This window comes from Podarcis filfolensis (genome assembly GCF_964270895.1).
Source record: "Podarcis filfolensis genome assembly, chromosome: 1".
Classification (NCBI taxonomy): domain Eukaryota; kingdom Metazoa; phylum Chordata; class Lepidosauria; order Squamata; family Lacertidae; genus Podarcis; species Podarcis filfolensis.
In genome coordinates, this window is record NC_139604.1 from 51,831,576 (window position 1) to 51,850,342 (window position 18,767).

At 44.8% G+C, this 18,767-nt stretch overlaps 1 protein-coding gene and 1 long non-coding RNA gene across 4 annotated transcripts in view; one reads left to right on the forward strand and one right to left on the reverse strand.

The window, feature by feature from the left end:
• The window catches only part of LOC310767712, a 31,977-nt gene extending 23,057 nt beyond the window's left edge, over nucleotides 1–8,920 (forward strand). For 2 of the 3 annotated variants that reach the window (XR_014551027.1, XR_014551028.1), the window contains 2 exons: nucleotides 3,931–4,026; nucleotides 7,244–8,920. This is a non-coding gene — a long non-coding RNA (uncharacterized lncRNA). Of the gene's footprint in view, nucleotides 1–3,375; nucleotides 3,789–3,930; nucleotides 4,027–7,243 lie in introns of those variants that run through there. The other variant, XR_014551029.1, reaches the window with a different exon arrangement.
• The window catches only part of WNT10A (Wnt family member 10A), a 49,046-nt gene that overhangs the window by 15,721 nt on the left and 14,558 nt on the right, over nucleotides 1–18,767 (reverse strand). The window contains exon 2 of the mRNA XM_083624764.1: nucleotides 13,938–14,200. Coding sequence (XP_083480890.1) covers nucleotides 13,938–14,200 — 263 coding nt within the window. The remainder of the gene's footprint in view (nucleotides 1–13,937; nucleotides 14,201–18,767) is intronic.

Sequence of the window (18,767 nt, forward strand, 5' to 3'; positions counted from 1 at the left end):
AAGGGTTAACCGGCCGCTCTTCAGCGCCACAGCCCTACCCTTTATCCAGCCCCACTTCCCAGCAGCTGCTTTTAACCAAGAAAAAGGCATTTGGAGACCTGATCATAGATCTTCCATATCACACTGTCTTTTGGCCCATAGGAAAACAACAAACTATGTTCCTTGATAAAGATGAGGCGGCAGTTCTGATCCCAGCCCCTCAGGACGACAGATAAGGGACTGGTGTCCTTTTATTTCAGACAGCTGCTCAGCTTCAAAGCTTAAGCACTGCCTGATTGTTCATCCCCTTGTCTGATGGCCTAAGGCCTGTGAATGCTATCTTGTCAAACAGTCCCTGTCGCCTCCATGGGTGATTAGCTCCTAGACCTCTATATGTGCACATTGGGAGAGGAGTGTTCTTTGGCTCCTGTACCACAACTCTTGCTTCACATCACATTAGGCCATGCTTGTGAAATAGGTGAGTAGAGTTCACCTCCAGATGATTAAGGAAGAATGAGTTTGCAAACTGGAATAAATTTATTCCCCCAACCCCCAAGCCCACTTCACTTGTGTGATCAAGTGAGCTATTAAAATTTGTTCTGCCAGGGGCCAGGCTGGTGACTTTATAGACAGAGTCTGTACTAGGCAGCATGAGGACTATGGGAGAAGGAGATACAGGGAAAACAGGATCTTGCCTGTGTATTCTTGGCTTCCTCCTGACACGCTTATCTGAACATGGGGGTACAGGTGAGTCAGATCTGAACACAAGCTGTAGCTCCACATTTTCACTGTCCAAATCTGTAGCAATTTCTTGCTCTTGTCACCCGCTTCAGTCTCTGTTGAATGATGCACAATTCCTACTATGCTGAGGTTACTGGACAATAGTGCTGAGTTATGACTACCCCATGGGTGTTAATGCTCTGGGGTGTACTGAGCCTCAGTCTCCACAACACAGTCCTCTTCCCTCTGCTACAAAAGGTCCTTCACTGACCACCTGACCCAGATAGATAGACAGAAACAGAAACATGGAGCAGTTACTGCTTTCCTCTCCTCTGCCAGGATTCAAGGAGGCAAAAGGCAAAACCTTGCAGCTTTGGCCTTAAGACCTTAAGACCTTAAGACCTCTTTGGCAGCCATGGTAGTTGCTGCCTTACATTTTCCAGAATGGAGTTCCATCCAACATTCTGGGCTTTGAGCCTGGAAAGCCCTAGAGACCACCATGCCAAGGTCAGAAGATCCTACTAAGGCCCACTGTGGCAATGGACAAGGCAAAGAGCTTCCTGTTTAAACCAACATTTGAAAACTAGGTGCAGAGTACGTTGACCACTGGTCTGCTATCTGGGCAATCCGTATTTTAAAGCTGGTTCTAAATGTGTTTTGTTGTATTTTTAACTATTGTTTTTGATCACTTCGTATTTTATAACAACTTGGGAGAAAGGTAAAATATATATTAAATAAACAGGCAGACTAGGCCTATGCTTACTTATTACCTTACTTATTAGAAATTATTTCCCCGGTACACAATGGACCTCACTCCTAAGTTAAAAGAGTGCACAGGGGTGCAGTGTTAAGGTAGTTGTCCTTTAGTCTCCTGTGCTCTGGTGTCATACTATTGCTTAGATCTCAAGCTGCTGCCAGAGGCCAAACTTTGGGGCCAGGAGTTGTACTAGCTGACCTTGGATATCCATTCAAACCCTCCAGTTACGAGCAATTTGAATGGGAAGGTGAGGATGGGAACTCTTAGGCACCATAGAGTCTCTCACCATTGCAAAGCTTGCCAGCTATAATTAGAGCACGTTTCTGGCTTTGGCTTTGTTTATACTCTCTGAGATGCGCTGGAGTCACGCAAGCTCCCACAGCACAAGCTGCAGGCTGCAATCCCCATAGCCCAGCATTGTTTCACTGTGCAGAGGGGAATTTCCAGAACTGAGTTTATCAATGAGAGAAGACAAACTCTGCTCAAAAGTCTGCTGCCAGGGAAGGTTTCATATTACAAGCAGTAACACACATGAACACACACACACCCCGTGACAAAATATCCTATGCACGAAGGATTAAGTATGTGTGTTTTATGAAGTATGCAAGTACCCATCAGATAGATAAGATTTGTGATTAAGTGTGTTTATGAGGAGTTGGTGGCTTTTATTTAGGACAATAGAACCAGCCAATAAGCTGATTGCTATCTGGCCTAGTAAATCAGGCTAACCAGTTTCCTAACAATCCAGTATGTTGTTTTGGCTTAGACAGGCATTAATGAGAAGCCTTGGAATTTTAATTTGCACACATTTAGCTCTATTCATATATTCAAGTGAGCAATGACAACTCATCTGCCAGGAGAGGTAGCAATCCTATAAACACCCCAGTTTTCTTAGCAAGATCCAGTGGAACCAGCCAAGAGGATTACATAGGCCCCAATGACACCTGTTTGTTTAATGCAGGCTCCCCAACATTTTGGGAAGTCGTAGATGCATTTGGAAATCTAAGAAATCAAAATGGGCAACACAAAATACCCACGTCACAGAAGAGAAACTGGCAATGCTTAGAAACACCCCCCCCCAAAAAAACCCCCACAAACAAAACACCTATACCCCACCAAAACAGGCAACATCTTGCCAGCAAACAGCAATCATGCACCCTCTCACCAAACCTCCCAAAGTAAATATTAAAAAATCACTCAATTAAAAAACAAGAAGAGCAGAAAGCTGTGGCAGGTTCCGAGAGATGTGTCTGAGGGTACTGTGGCACCTACAGACACTACATTAAGGGCCCCAGGTTTAATGTGTCAAAGGGGATTTTTCTGTCTGAAGCCTCTGCTCCCAACTTTTCTCCCAGGTGGGCAACTGTGATTGCTAGTGTGGTATCATGACAGCCTCAAAGGCTAAGGAACCAATAGTGTTACCAAGGCAGCGCTGGGACTAAGCACCACCACTGAACCAGGGGTATCCTAGAATAAGATTCCAGGGATTCTGGGACCAAGAAGACAGAGATCGCTTAACTGGGAACTCCTGAGATTGGACCAGAGACTGCATCATTGCCTAGGACCAGCATACTTACCTCCCAGGGGCCTCATACTATGCTCAGAGTTTGTGGGGAAACACAGGCAGCATGTCTGGCATGATCTCCCGTAGGGGCAGCAAAATGCAAGCCTCCAGGCCAAGAGCTGACCCTTTAAGGCTGACCCTTTAAGGCCACCCACTTTTCAAGGCTGGGGTGGAACCCAGCATGGGGTTCCCCAACTGCCAAGGCATGAAAGGATTCATTACGGTCTCACACACTGTTGAAACATGTTGCTCACTAGGAGCTCTCCTTGGTGCTGCTTTGCAACCTCCTTGCCCCCCTGCCCCCATGGACTCTTCTTCATGACCTGATTAGGACACCAAAGAAGAAACAACCCAGAGGCCAGAAGTGAGACCAGGTAGCTTCCCCACTGAGCATTTAGTTTCAAATTGCCATGCATTGTTCACTCACATTCTGGAATCCTCTCATGTTTTCCCTAGTGCTGCTTCTGTCTTTTTTTTTTCCTTACTGCAGAAGGTCAGATACTTTTGAAAGCAGAAGAGAAGGCAAAATATCTACCAATGTATATGCTCTTGCCACTACTCTTCTGCCTGTTTTTTGAGGCAGTATCTGATTATCAGGATGGTGAACCTATCACAGTTCAGCACACATTCACTATAACCTTTGTAGCAGGTACCATTTTATAACACCATTCTAGTGCTAAGACAACTTTCTGACTAATCCAGAACAAAGACCACCCTGCTTCAATTTTCATCATGGCTATCTCAATTAGAATTCCCAAACCTATGCAGGTAAGCTCCACTGGGTATGTTGGAGTTACTCACAAGGAAGTATACAGAGGTGATGTTTATTTTTTCAGTAGTAAAACAGACCAGTGCAGTTTTTGGTTTTTTTGGAAAGCGAGTGAAAGTAATTGCTTTCTCATTTTGCTAGATATACACATGGCAACAGCCTACCAACAAGTTATTAGACAACGTGGGGGGAAGGGGGGCGGCAAGTTCCTTCCCAAGTCAAACAACCAAGCGAAAAGTGAGTAAGTAATGACATTTAGTTGTAGCAAATAAAATACTGCTCTTTTTAATTGCTTTAGAACTAGATAGAAAAGGGGAGAAACGCTATAAAAAGCCAGGAATTGTAAGAAGGAACTGAAGTAGGACAGAAGACTGCGGCAACTTGGGGAGATATTGGGAGGCTACCAAAAATGAGGTTGGGGCCACCTATGGCTTAAAATGAAAGAGTGCTATAGCACTAGAACTCTAATTTAGAAAACAGAGGGCAAGAACCCTTTCTGGTCACCACCATTTCAGCAACATGCTTTCTTTCTTAGAAACTGCAAAACTATCCATAACAAACTTTTTTTTTTTGACATTTCATGAATAGCAATGAGCAATCATGCTTAAATGAATGAACTGCTAGCATTCAATAAATTGATTTTATTTTAAGCATGGCTCACAACTTGTTTTCTAAGTGACCACTCAGCAAATTTGACCTTCCTTTCCCCCATTATGGCAGCTATGCCCACTGGTATTGATGGAACATAGCAGAATACATACACAAGAAAAACCTGTCTGGAAGCAGCCCTCATTTTGCATCCAAATATTCCTAGCTCCCACCATCATGCTCCCTTCCTCCCTCTCCCTCTCGCTCTCTCTTTCTCTCTCTCTCTCTAGGGTTTCTCTATCTCTGTTCCCAGCTACAGCTTCCTAAATTTCTGGGCTTCAGTTTATGTACAAACTTTCTAATTTCAGCATTCACTGTCCTGCCTATTCCACCATCCTTGAGCTGTGAATTATTTTCCTTTCCTTTTGATTGAATTATCTGAACTAGGCATGTGACACAGTTCTCTACTGAAGCTATGCAGGTCTGGTCCTGTAAGCTGCCTGGATGGGAAACTTTCTCTGAACCATATGCAAGTCTTTCCCAAGAGCTCTGGAAGGAGGAAATAAATATTTGCTATCAACAGTAGGCTAGGACCTCTTAGTCCCAGAAGCCCAAACACAACATTGTTATTTATTTATTTAACTATTAAACCAGGATTTTCATCCCATCCAAGGAAAGGGAGTGCAGAGAGCAAGTGCTGTAGTTGTGGGATGATAGGTGCTCAGTATGTTGTTCAAAGGCTGCCACAGACAGTATTGCACAAACGATGATCAAAGAGGCCATGGGGTGGTTTGAACAAAAAACAAAAGAGAATATCAAAGTAAATGTGGAAGGGGGGAGGTTTTGCATTCTCTCAGCAAAGGCAAAGTGAAAACCACCTATGTCGAAATTGAGGAAGTTAACTGAAGGGTAGTGATCTTTATTAGCTTCTTCGGGAATACTTATTGCAATGCATACAGGATTGTTGTTGTTTTACGCGTGACACGTTCTGCTATTATTATTACTGAACATTGATACGCAATGATTATTGAAATGATTATTTGTTACTAAACAAACCCTATAAAAGTTATCTCACGAACAAAATTATACACTGGGAGAATTGTGATCAGGTCACAGTAGTTTTACAGTGACTGCCAGGAGAGGGTGTGATTAGTCAGGGCTACAGTCCTAGATATAGTCAGCAGCAAACAACCCTAAAAACAACACTTTTGGACAGGACAATAGTCAAGGCCAGAATTAAAAGGAAGGAGTGTTATTCCTTTCACAACAGCTACCCTACATCGTAGCTCAGTGGGCAAGAAGCCTGCATGAAAAGGTCCTCTAGAACGAGAGGTCAAGTCCCACAGTGGTCCCAAAGGTTGCACATATGATGTACACAAATCTGTACACAGTACACTTCTGTTGGTTTCAGTGTGAAAGATACAGGCATTTTGGAAGGGAAAGGAACAGCGGGCAAAGAGACAGGGAAGAATTAACACATCAGCAGCAACTCACAGTAAAGAGACAGTACCTTGAAGAGGCTGTAAATTCAGTGGGAAAGAGTAAAACAATGGGAAACAGAAGTGGGTGAGTTTGTCCCTCATACTTCTAAAATGGAAACGTAGTGACTACAAGCCACTAAAGTCCATCTTTGGGCAACCTGTTGGCAACAATAAGTTTAGATGGGAAAAGGAGACAAAATGTTCAGGTGGAGCTGCAGCACAGGATATACTGTCTCCCCCTGCTGCATGCCCCATCCTAAAGATGTCTGAAATGCAGAATTGCTGAGAAGTGCAGCTTACCTATCAGCTGACCAACAGGAAACAGAGACAGGCAGTAGAAACAGTCATCGCTTTTATTGAGCAGCATCAACAGCGAAGGGAGTTCTGACAACATCTCATAAACATGGGTTCTTTTATTTGCGCAGGACCTCCATGCCTCTTGAGGACTAGATGGCTGGCAGGCAGCCCAGCAGGCAGCCCCCACCACTAAACTTCCACACTGGGTACATCTGCCACCTGCTACAATCCTGTATGCAGCCCACTTCCAAGAGACAGGAAGTCCGGGGTGAAAAAAATGATGGAAACCCCACACTGGAACAGCCAATTCCCCACAGGTCACTGCTGATACAGGCCTTGCTTGTGGTCTACACGGCATGTTGGCATTGGTTGCAGAAACATCTTTGCCTCTGGGAGTGTAGAAGGACCATCTCCACAGAGGTGGAGATAGTATCTAAGAAGGAGCAACAGCTGCCAAGAAGCAATTCCTGTGACTGGGTGTCCATGTGCAGCTGGCACATTAAAGTTGCCACCTATCCAGTCCCACTTCCCACTCTCCCATCAGCAGTTCCCCCTGATGTCACCTCTTGGGAAAAGTAATGCAATCACTGAGACAATAGTCATCTATTCTGTACAGGAAGCTGCCGTGGAGCTCTGTCTCTGGTTAAAGTTTGTTCTGCTTTGTGTATCCCCAAGTCGGCTCCTACAAAAAAAGAAGTGTCATTAGTGTTTGGGTGGAGGGGAGGGGTCAGTGTTCACTAAACGTGGTTGTGTTCCCTGTAGCCTTTCTCAGGACATTGCAGGAACTGATCTACAGAGAGAAGAGGGTTGTGGTCTGCAAAAACTCCCTGGCCTGCAGAGTGCATTATTGCCCTGTGTGGGAGACACAGCCACAACCTTTCGGAGCAAGAGTGGGCTGTTAAGCCAGCAAACTTTGAGCCACATTGCAAAGGGAGACTTTGTGCTCCTGGGTGCTTTTGAGTGTTCAGGACTTCTTGGGCTGCTCAAGGGAGAGGGGTATATAGGATATTCAGGAGTCATACTCTGAAGCGTAGGCGCCACTTTCCTGACCAAGGTCTTGTCTTGCTTACCTTGCTCTGTTCCTGCAGCCCCGAATGCAGCCTGGGTTTAACAGTTCATCTCTGCAGCAGGAGGACCTGTAACGTTCTGAGGGAGGACAAGTGTCATCATTTGCTCTTTTCATATTTGTCATTGCCTTGGCTGTTTGTGCAAAAGTGCTCCCCTTAAGAACACAAGAAGCACCTGCTGGATCATGCCAATGGCGCATCTAGTCAAGCATCCTGTACTCCCAGTGCTCAACCAAATGCCTGTGGAAAATCTCCACCAAGTTCTCACTTGGGTAGCTGCAACCTTCTAGACATGGGGGCAGACTGATGTAGCCCCATGCTACAACATCACATACATGCCATGCAGCTTAATATACAAGCTGAATTCCTTTACGTGTATACTCCTGTGCATGATTTGCTCCCGAATGAATCACAATCCTATCCTCCAGTACATTTTTGCAGGGTGGGCATATAGAGCATAAGTGTCATTACAACATGGTGGAAGCAACTTTTGAGGGAGCTCAGAACCAGGTCTCAGCTTCACATATCTTCTCATGCCTGTTTGGCCCAATGTTTGCTCCTTACACCTGCATTTTGTATTGCAAGTGCAAAATGGCATAACTGCATAGGCATAGCACTGTCATCTGCCAGCACAGCAGAATTTAGACCACACTGCACATGTCTCTTTCATAGAATACAGCACGCCACCTGCCACCATCCCGTTTCCAACAGATCCTCACTTTGCAATGGGCTGTAAAGGAGCTTCACCAACATGAACAGCCTGCTAGGAGAGGCTGTTTTTGCAAGTGTCTTTTGCCTGCTAAATATGTAGGTAAGGAAATTCATACTGTGAACATCTTGTTGAAACAATGTACAACAATTACAAGAGAATATAATACTGCTGGAAGTTCCCACAGAGCTACAAAAATGCAGAGGAAAAACTACACACCCATAGCTGCATAAATCCTGCAAAATAATGAGATGTTGCTATATGATAAAGTTTTGAGCACGCAAAGGTAAATCTGATTTTCTGTTCCTCTACAACTAATTGCTAAAACGTCTCTCCAATGGAGTTCCTCTTGGTATACAGCATCTGAACTGACTGCAGTGTGCCCTAGTAACAGAGGGCTCCTCAGTTAGTTCCACGGTTCCTCCGGCAATGTCAAAACTTGGATGATTTTCTGCCCAGGGTGCAGGGAGAGTCTGCCATGTCCCAAGTGCTGCTGCCTACTGCTTCCCCCTTCCCAACTCCTCCAAAGGCTATGCAGCCAGCCAGTTGAAACATGCCTCCCTTTCCCTCTCCTCTGCCCCATCTCCCTCGTTCCCTAATTAAACTGCAGGTGAACCCGCCAGGGACTGGCAACACGCCAGACCTTGAGCTCTCTGCTGCGGATCTTAACTTGCCTCCCTCCATCTTCCAAAGCAGCCCCTGAGACCTTGATCGCTCTAGCTGCAGAGGGCTGTGCTAGGGAGGTAAGAGACAGCCTCCTCTTTGCAGGACTTCCTAGGTGGAATTCAATGTTGCTCTTCCAATTTTTCCATTTGGAAAAGCGTTCCCCTCTCCTCCCTCAGCATGCCCTTTCTCCAAGCCAATTTCAGGGGCATTGGGGGCATGCAGGGGGAGGGGAGAGTCCCATTATGCAAGCTGATGCAGCTGCTTAGGTGAATCCCAACCACTGTTATCTATACAGTGGTACCTTGGGTTAAGAACTTAATTCATTCTGGAGGTCCGTTCCTAACCTGAAACTGCTCTTAACCTGAGGTACCACTTTAGCTAATGGGGCCTCCCATTGCAGCCACGCCGCCACCACACAATTTCTGTTCTCATCCTGAAGCAAAGTTCTTAACCCGAGGTACTATTTCTGGATTAGTGGAGTCTGTAACCAAAGTGTCTGTAACCTGAAGTGTCTGTAACCTGAGGTTCCACTGTATATGCCTAAACACTGCCAATGGTCAATTTCTTTCGCATCATAACAAACTTGAGATATATGTAGGTCATAATCAACCCATTTTACAGATAAGGCATTGAGGGTGAGAACCAGTGAATTCTGGATCCATGGCTAGGCAGAAGTTTTAACATTATAAGACTGCAAAAGAGTTCAGGGGAGAAGAGCCTAACAATGAGAATCAAGGACAAGCCCTGTGCTGAAACATATTTTGGGAGCCCCTCAGCTCAGCCTAATGGCACTCTTTTTGACCTGACAGTTTTAACAAAGATGGACACAGACAAATGACACCCCCCTCCTCACACAAAGGTGGGTTTGCATGTGAAAATGAGGTGCTAACAAGATATATACAAGTGGGTTGTGCATATTCTATGGTTCCATTGTCTTGTGTGAAGATACATTTGTGAGTAAGTGTGACTCACTTGCGCATCCTTTTACACTTGCTTCCATGCCACACAGGAAAGGTCTCATAAGCACACATCACATGTTTCAAACTCTTCCATTCTACCCTGCTCCTATCCTTGTGCCTCCCAGAAAGCATTGTGATTGTCAGTGCACTGGCTTTATCACCAACTTCCACAGCTACACTGGGCTTGGAAAGATAGCCACTGCTCCTAAGTCGTGTGGTAACAGCCACCATGTCCTGATTTTCAGAGAATTTTGAGGGAGCTTAATCCCATTTGCAGGCAACTGGTGGGTGCTTTGGGAAGATTCAAAATTTAGGATGTTGCAGAGAAGGCCTTGTTTGGCTGGGATCCTGCTCTGTAGAGAGTAATGTAACATTTAAACTGGCACTGGCAAGAGCCCAAGGAATCAAGGAACTATTAAACAGATTCTCTGGACAGGATTTAATAGCAGTAATGTTTTAAGTACCTTAATCAGATAGAAGTATGGCTGGGAGCTGGAAATTGTTAGTTTCTTATGAGAAAAGGTAGAAATGTTAAGAGGAGGAGAATTAATCATAAGCTCCCCCAGGCTGGGGAAAAGGAAGAAAGCAATAGGAGGATTATTCATCTCTTCATGGGCTTCCTAAAAACAAACATTATACAGTTGAATAACTGACAAATCTAAGGTAGATAGGGAGAAAGAGAGCAGAATATTTTGACTGATCTTCCTGTCCTACTCCCACATACGAGGGAATCCATTCTTTCACTATCCCAACTAAGCTTCTGTCAAACTCATGTCCAGCTAATGATCTTCAACATCATGCTGGAGAACATGCCAAGTGATGTGCACCAAAAGACATAGAACTTGAGGGACCCTCTAGACTGGTGGTTTTCTGCAACATACCATTGGCACAATAACAGTACATTAGTGGCAGATTCATCTCTTTCTTTCTTTTTGGAGATCACTCGTAGCTGAGTAAGATTGTCTTTCATGAAAACAGTCTTAACAGTGAGCCCGTGACTGTGGAGGCCAATTCTGGATCCACACGTCCTTCCACCATTGAGACATAGGTTTCCGTGTGGGAGTTGATCACGGTGAGGGTTTGCCAAAAGTGCCTTCCTCTTAGCTCGTTTCTCCTTTTCGCCCTGAGTTCATGTTTCTTCAAACTCCACGACACCTTTGGTAAAGGCTGTTCTCCAATTGAAGCACAGAGTGTTTGAGGACCAGGACATTCACAGGGAAACCAAAATGCTTGTTTAGAAAGCCATTGTACTACAAACTTTACTGTACACTTGCGAAACATGGACCACTTATAAATACCATCTCCAACTCCTCAAAAGATTCCATCAACGGTGTCTCCCAAAAATTGTACACATCACTTGGGAAGACAGGCGAACTAATGTCAGTGTACTTAAAGAAGCAAAGATCACCAGTGTCAAAGCAATGATTCTTCAACGTTAACTTTGTTGGTAGATTCATACTGGTTTGTTCACACACCATTCGGCTTTATTAGTTGTTCTGAGATGCTTCCCCAATACGACTGCCTTCTGAGGCAGTCACCTCACCTTGCCTCATGGGTGGACCAGCCCTGCAGATGCTTCATTTAGCACCCCCACCCCCTTTGGGGGTTATCGAAGGAAGGAGAAAGAGAGAGAGAGAGAGACTTCTGTCCAGAAGTAGTATGCATAATGACAGGTTGAATTAAGAAATGCTTGGCATAAATAGAAGTTGAGGAATCCATGAAGCAATGCATTAAGAATGGGGGGCGGGATCCATATTTCCATGATGTGCAGTATGCAGTGTATCAGCTTCTATTGTGATTTCTCTGCAACAGTTTACCAGGGAGAAATAATAATCAAGATGCACCCTTATTTTATTGGCTCTGGCAAGACACAAGCATTTATATCAAGCATCTTTGTTCCCACACTACAAAACTGCTTCACATCTACCTTCTACCAAGTCTTCAGAAGGTCTTGTTACCAGAACTTGAGCACCCATTCAGTTCAGTCCACCTAGCTGAGCCAGGGTTGGAAGGAGACGGGTTTTCTGCAGCCAGTTCTTCAGCCTTGAGAAACTGATGGGGCTTTCTCTCTCTCTCCCTCTCTCCCTCCCTCCCTCCCTCTCTCTCACTTGGTTGGAAGAGATGATGAGGCGTAAAAGATCAGGGACTGGTATGGGGAGGAATGGAGTGATCTACAAATTATTTAAAGTGAGGAGCACGCATGGCTGAGCTGATGGCAGCGGATGTGGGAAGAGGCATGAAAGATTCAAGGGATCTGTCACTTTAGGTTACCAAGAACCATCCTCGTAAGCAACAGAAATTCCCAGGTGAGACGCAGCGAGACACAATTCACCCTCACCCTTACAAGCAGCATTAATGCAGGTGACAAGGGACTCGTGTATCTGCCCCTTGCCATCACTCTGCACACGCACATCCTTGTCAAGGTCCAGGGAACGTTATGGAATTCCCCTCAAACAGGCTCTATTTCGACTGAGGAGTCAAATTCTTGTTCCACGATTCAGGCAAAAGCAACAGAAAAGGGCAAAAACTTAGTAGCTTTGTATGGTCCTGATCATTAGGAGGAATGGCTTCATAAGCTTTCTGGAGGGCAATGGAACTGGACAATGGAGGGTAAAGCAGAATAGAGGATGCTGCCCAGCTTTTACAACAGACTGGGGCAGGGCCTGCACAGTCACAATGGATTAGAGAATTTACAGCACAAGCCTACAGCATATTTACTATGAAGTAAGCCCAACAGGCCTTGAGCCCAGATAAATGTGTATAGGGTTACAGTCTTCAGCTGACAGTCGTTCCTTCTCTTAAGAGAAAGCGGGGAATTGGGGGGGGGGTGTTCAGGGATAGGGATCCCTAAGAGACAAGTATCAGAACCTGTAGAAATGTAACATTGCCAGGATTCCTTGGGGGAAGCCATGACAGTTTAGAACCAATCTACTATATCAGGCATGTCCAACTCCCAAGAGACTGTGATCTAATCCCCGTATAAAAAAAACCTGGCAGTGATCTACCCATTGTCACTGGAGGGAGGAGGAGCGTGCGTGGGGTGGGTGGATTGCCTAGAGTTGTTGAGCTTTCTTTAGAAGGGAAGAGCCCAGTGTTGCTGAGCTTCTAGCAATCTACTGGTTGGACATCCCTGTACTATATATTTTGGAAAATGGTTTGTCTGTTTGTTTTCTATGCATTGGACACCTCTTGAGATATTGCCACCAAACAAGTTGGAACAAGCATTTCAGAGGTGGAGGTAGAGCTCACTGTTGATGTTTGGATGCTGGTAGCCATTTTGAATCAAATGGTGGACCTAAACATGACATAGTTTTGGCCGCATCTCAAGACAACGTTGCCAAACTCGGGATGAGGCTTCCTGAGGTGGGGTTTACGCCAATGTTTGGATGCCAAGCACCATTTTGAATCAAGACACGGTGAGCACACAGCAAACAAAGTCTCCCTCCTTTGGGTGATTAGTGTCAATAGTGTGCATGCAAAGCAAATAGTCCTTCTGCACTCCTTTTAATCTTGAATTCCCAGACTATGCATAATATTATGCAGCAGTAAGTTCCACCCACTAGTGAAAGCCTGTGTGTGGAAATTGTTTCATTTAGTTAGTAGCGAAATATTTCCTTAGGGCTTTCCATTTGATAACAATCTGAAATTCCTAAGGTCTTCTTACCTTTGTCCTCTGCTATGCAATATTCTGAACAAAGCTTTCATATTGCTTTGTAGCTAAGAATGGGTTTGGTATGTCTTGAGGCTAAAGAAAGAGTGATAGTGCTGAACACCTCTAGGCTTCTATGATTCATCTCATCCCCCTCCATATAGCTCTACCAATCAGCTAGAGTTAGGCAGGGCCACTGCTCCTCAAAACTGTCACAAGCACATTGAAGCTTGCTGTGGGATAACAGGATTCTGGTTTATTCAAGTGCCTTCTAGCAGCTGGGATTCTTGCAAAGAATGCTGAACCTTGATGAAATCCAGCAAGGCAGGTTCAGAAACAGAAGAACATCCACAAGACCAATTCAGTTTAATGTAAATGGATAGTTCCCAAGAACACACCCCTGAATTGTAAATCCAACCACTAAATTGTAGTCAAACAAACAAACAAATAGATGTCAGCCCACCCCTGTCCAAATCTAAATGATTCTTTTTCAATGTGATCAAACTATCAGATTTCCATTTCACAATAAAGCACCTGTGGAAACCTCTGTATAACAGGTATTCATGAGCTTGCCTTAAAACCCAGGAACATGGTACCAGATTCAACAAATTCCCTTTCCATCATTTCTTTCATTGCTCTCAGATTTATAGGCAGCCAAGCGCCCACAAGGATGTGATCATTTTTGCCTGCTCAGAGCTTTCACAGAGCCAGTGGCAGGAAGAGAACTCTAACCTCTGCTGAAGATGATGCTTTCATAGGGGATCTTGTTCTTGGTCTCCAGGCTCGAGCAATTCCAGCGCTGATCGCGGAACTGGTGTTGGCACTCGTGGATGGCGATCTGGATGCCTTGAATGGCAGAAGCAGTCACGTCAGGATTCCGCACGCACACCTCCAGTTGTCGCCGTGTCAGACCAGGCAAGGTCAGGCACACTGTGTTGGCATTAAGCACAGGTTCCAATGGCAACTTCAGGCCCAGAATCTCATTGGATAAGGAGCTAGGAAGAAAACAGACAAGTCAGTGGTGCCATCACCATGTACACCAAAGTGACCTTAAAAGCTAACATTTTTTCTTAGAAAGTAAATGTCAAGATCCAGGATGGGCAACACCCACTGCTGCAACTATCTCTGGAGCTGATACTGCAAACTGCAGAGGAAAAAAAGGAAACCTTTTAGCAAGGGAAACTTTGCAATCTCCCTTGAAAGCTGCTTCCAAATCATGATTGTTCTTAGAGCCAGAACATCCCAGGTTGAAGCTACATAAGTATGTTCAATTTGTATTTCACTAGCCAAACTGTTTCCATGTTGGTTATGAAGTTTCCAGTGTATAGTGCATTTTTTATGGAAAATAGCCTACTGAACTACCTTGTTTTGTATTTGCATTCTATAAACAAGCTTTTCCTTGCGCCTTATGAATATTCTTTTACCCTGAGTTTTTAGAAAGTAATCCTTACAAAATAAAAGGAAGACAGTAATCCATATACCGGTAAGTTTCTACCTTTTTGAGACAAATTGCACGATTCAACTACGTTGTTGCATGTGTGTAATGAGGCCTGTTCCTGCAATGGGACTCCCCCCCCCACTGCCCTAAATCAGCAAATGGTGAAAAAGTGTCATTATGTGAGTGGACCTCATTCTCCGGAAGCATACCCCACATAGGGCTTTGGGCAGCTCTCCGCAAGCCTGGGGAGCCCAGCGGGAGTTCCCGCCAGGCTCCCTAGGCTTGCGGATAGCAGCCTGTTCTGGGGGCTGGGGTCGGGGAAAGCTCGGGCTTCCCCCGCCCCAGCCCCGAGCCTGGGGGGGAAATAAATATTTTTTTTCTTTATTTCCCCCCCCAAAAAAACTAGGTGCGCACTATGGGCCGGTGTGCCCTATGGGGCAAAAAATACGGTACATATTTACCTCTTTTTTAAGAAAGAAAGAAAGAAAGAAAGAAAGAAAGAAAGAAAGAAAGAAAGCTGAATTTATCTAAAGACCAGATTCCCAAACCATTTGTGTTGAATGTTGCTGGCAATTATCCATTAGGTTATTGTACAAATGCTAAGATCTATATCAGAATTTTCAGGCATAATTTGCCATATTCACACAATATGGGATGAGTTAAAATAAAAAGGCAGCATAAATATTAAACAAAAGAGTTATAAATATTATACAGCAAGTTACTATTTCTTATTAAAAGTCCAGACAAAAAAAAATGTTTATGCCTGGCAGCAGACTGAAAGCAAACTTGGCACCAGGTGAGTGTCTCAGGGGCATTTCCAGGTTGCACAGAAGGGAATCTTATTAGATGTCTGTATCAGGCAGAACTTTCATTTATGTTCTTCTAATTTGGTGACTTGGATGTTTAATAGCTACAGATGTTTCAGATAGTTCAGTCAGTAAAGCATGAGACTTTCAATCTCAGCGTTGTGGGTTTGTGCCCCATACTGGGCAAAAGATTCCTGCATTGCAGGGGGTTGGACTAGATGACCCTGGTGATCCCTTCCAATTCTGTGATTCTATGAACTGGAAGGTGTTCCCTCAGAATTGTCCATGATCTCTGCATTTTGGGCTGTATTTATTTCTTTAAAATATTTCTATATTGCCTTCCATTAAAATAACATCAAGATGGTGTACAATAAAATAATTCCATGCAAATTCATTTAGCTGTGTTTTTAAATATATATTTTTCCGTTGGATGTCCTTAACTGATTTTTATGTAAGTTGCTTTGGGTTCCTCTGTGAGAAAAGTGACAAACAAATATAATGAATCAATAATTCAAAAAACAATTCCGTACGCAATAGAAACAATCCAATAAAAATAACACATCTTGAATACAATAGCCATGAACTGTTCAATTGTTTATAGAGATGAGAGAAAACTTAAGTAAACAGATAGGTTTTTAACAGCTGCAGGAGCTCACCACAGCAGGTGCCTGCCATATCTTGGTGGGAAGTTCATTTCACAGACTGGGGGCCACCATGGAGAAGGCCCTCCTCCAAGTTGCTGAGAGATGAGCTTCTGTAGGCTGCGGCATAACTAACAGGGGGCCCTCCCAAGATCTCAGTGAATGGGCAAAGGCATTTTTTCAGATCACCTGGTCCTAAGTTGTCCAGGACTTTATAAGAACTGTACTGTACATTTACTGTGACATACACAGTGCCAGGATATTGTTTCCTATAAATAGCTCTCTGCTTTTTTCTTGTCAACACAGCAATCAGCTTTGCAGTTTGATTCAGATCCTCGTTTACGATTTGTCAAAGGGGGAGAGAACCAGCCCATGCTCCTGTGTCTCAATATTCCCAGCCCTCCCACAACCACCTAGATCTGTGAACCTCCTAGCGAGTTACCAGTCCAGGTGAACAGAGGGAGCGAGAGAGACGCAGGTTAATAGACAAGAAGGCTTTAATTACACGGCAAAGTGCTCCCTTTGGCGGTTTTAAAAAACAGGGACTCCCGACTCGAGCCTCTAATGACTCAATTTGAGGGGAGATGCAAAAGGTGCTTATAACTCACTAATGACAGTGCTTGATCAAAGGTGGAGGAGTGAGGTACTGAGTTCTCTACACCAGCTGGGTCATGGGTTTCACATCGGCAATAGAAACTGGCCTGTTCTCCCAGCTGGAGAATTTCCTCTTGCTCAGATCACGGCCATCACTCATATTTGTCTACAAATCATCTGTTTTAGAGCAGGACTACACCATTTCTGTTCAGCCGAGACAAGGCTAGCACAAGCCACGCAAGCCTGTCTTAGAGAATAAGCTCATAAATATGATCAAAATTGCCAGTCACCCACAATCTGCATAATGCAGGTGGCAGCTGCCTGGGAGATTCTGTGTCACTTTTCTAACCGTGTAGCAGCAAAAGCATAGCAAGATGGTGAGCATGTGTTGCGTAAGGATGAGTGACGATCCCAGATTCCTGTGGAGCATTTTTCCACACCCTGCCACCATTCTCTTGGTGCTGAGGCCAGGGCTACCAGCTTCTGCAGAGGACTGGGCTGCTGTGCATTTAATAGTTGTGTAAGAGGGAGGTTTCCACCTTGTGGGGCTCTTTGTACATCATGCTGTATATCTTCTCTCCACACAACGTGACTCTTCTTTAAACTCCAGGTATCGGGAACCTGTGGACCTCCAGATGTTGCTGAACTACAACTCCCATCAGCCCCAGCCAGCAAGGCCAATGGCCAAGGATGATGGGAGATGTAGTCTGAGGGGCCAAAGGTTCCTCACACCTGTTCTGCTGAATCTGGCAGCTGTACCAATACCTGACCTCAAAAGGTTCCCCACGCCTTCAGGAAACTCTATTGGCAGTCAGACAATTGGCAGCTCAAGTTTCTCCCATCACCATAACACCTTAGTGCTTACCTGGCAGCTCTCTGCATACAAAAGTAACCTGGGCCCATCTGAACTCAACTCAGTGCTGGTGTCAGGAGTAGTAGGTTTCAATGGACATCTGCTGAAGCCCATATACTTGTCCACTCTCTAGAGCCTCCTAGTCCTCCTCTCATTGGGGCAGCCTGCTCACCTGCCTTCTCTGAGCATCCAAGCAATGGCAAGTGGAAGGAGAGAGAGCAGAGCCCTCCACTTGCTTTGTCCCAGGGTATGGTCAGAAGATACATGAACCCACCACCTTGCTAAAGCTAAGCAGGTCTGGGTCTGCTGAGTGACTGTATGGATAAAAACGCCCCTTGCAGGCTAAATTAGGACCTCTGGTGGTCCCATTTGGCTTAGAGGCCAGTGATTACCCATGCCTGCTTTAGTAAGTGGGCTAGTTAGTATCAGCCTTTCTGCCACCAACACTTGTAGAATGAGTGACCAAGGCAGAAGGGAAAGAAGAGTCAGACAAGACAGACAGGGATGGCGGCGGGGTAGGGGTGGGGGGTTGTGATAATGGTGGGAGGGGCTAACAAAGCATCATCAGGGGCTAACAAAGCATCATCACCCTGCATCCTAAGGGCATCTTACCCAGCAGCCCCTCAAACCTGGCCGAGTCACCATCTAAAATAATTCTCAGCCTCTTCAGCAACCATAACATTCTCAGGTTTAGCTATGGAAACCTTCGCAAGTCACAACTCATGTTTATCCACACTTACCTTTTGCCCTGCTCTTTCCAGGCACAGGTCTGTGCTTTAACACGCCATAACCCACTCTTTAAAGCTGGATTGGAGCAATTGTCAATTCAGGTTTTCCGTGGATTGATATTTGCTTCAATTGAGCTCTAAAGAGTGGGTTTCTGTGGAAAAAGCTCGAGGGGAGGGGAGGGAAGAGGAGCTTGAACATGGAGCTTTAAATCATGGACAGTGCCTGGAAAGAGCAGAGGAAAGGCAAATGTGGATAAGCCTTTGGGCTGTAGACCACACTTCTGTTTATTCTGGATCCAGCGCTCTCCCACTGCTGATTTGGGAAGCAGTACACAAATGACATTAGTTACAATCCACCATCTATCCTGTATCTATCCTTTTGTTTCTTATGAAAATGTTGCCTTTAGATGCATCTTCCCATCATGCCAGCTTCATTATGAACTGAGGAAAAGGAACGGCCTAGCTGAGTTTTATGCCAGTAATGTGTATACCACCTTAGTTT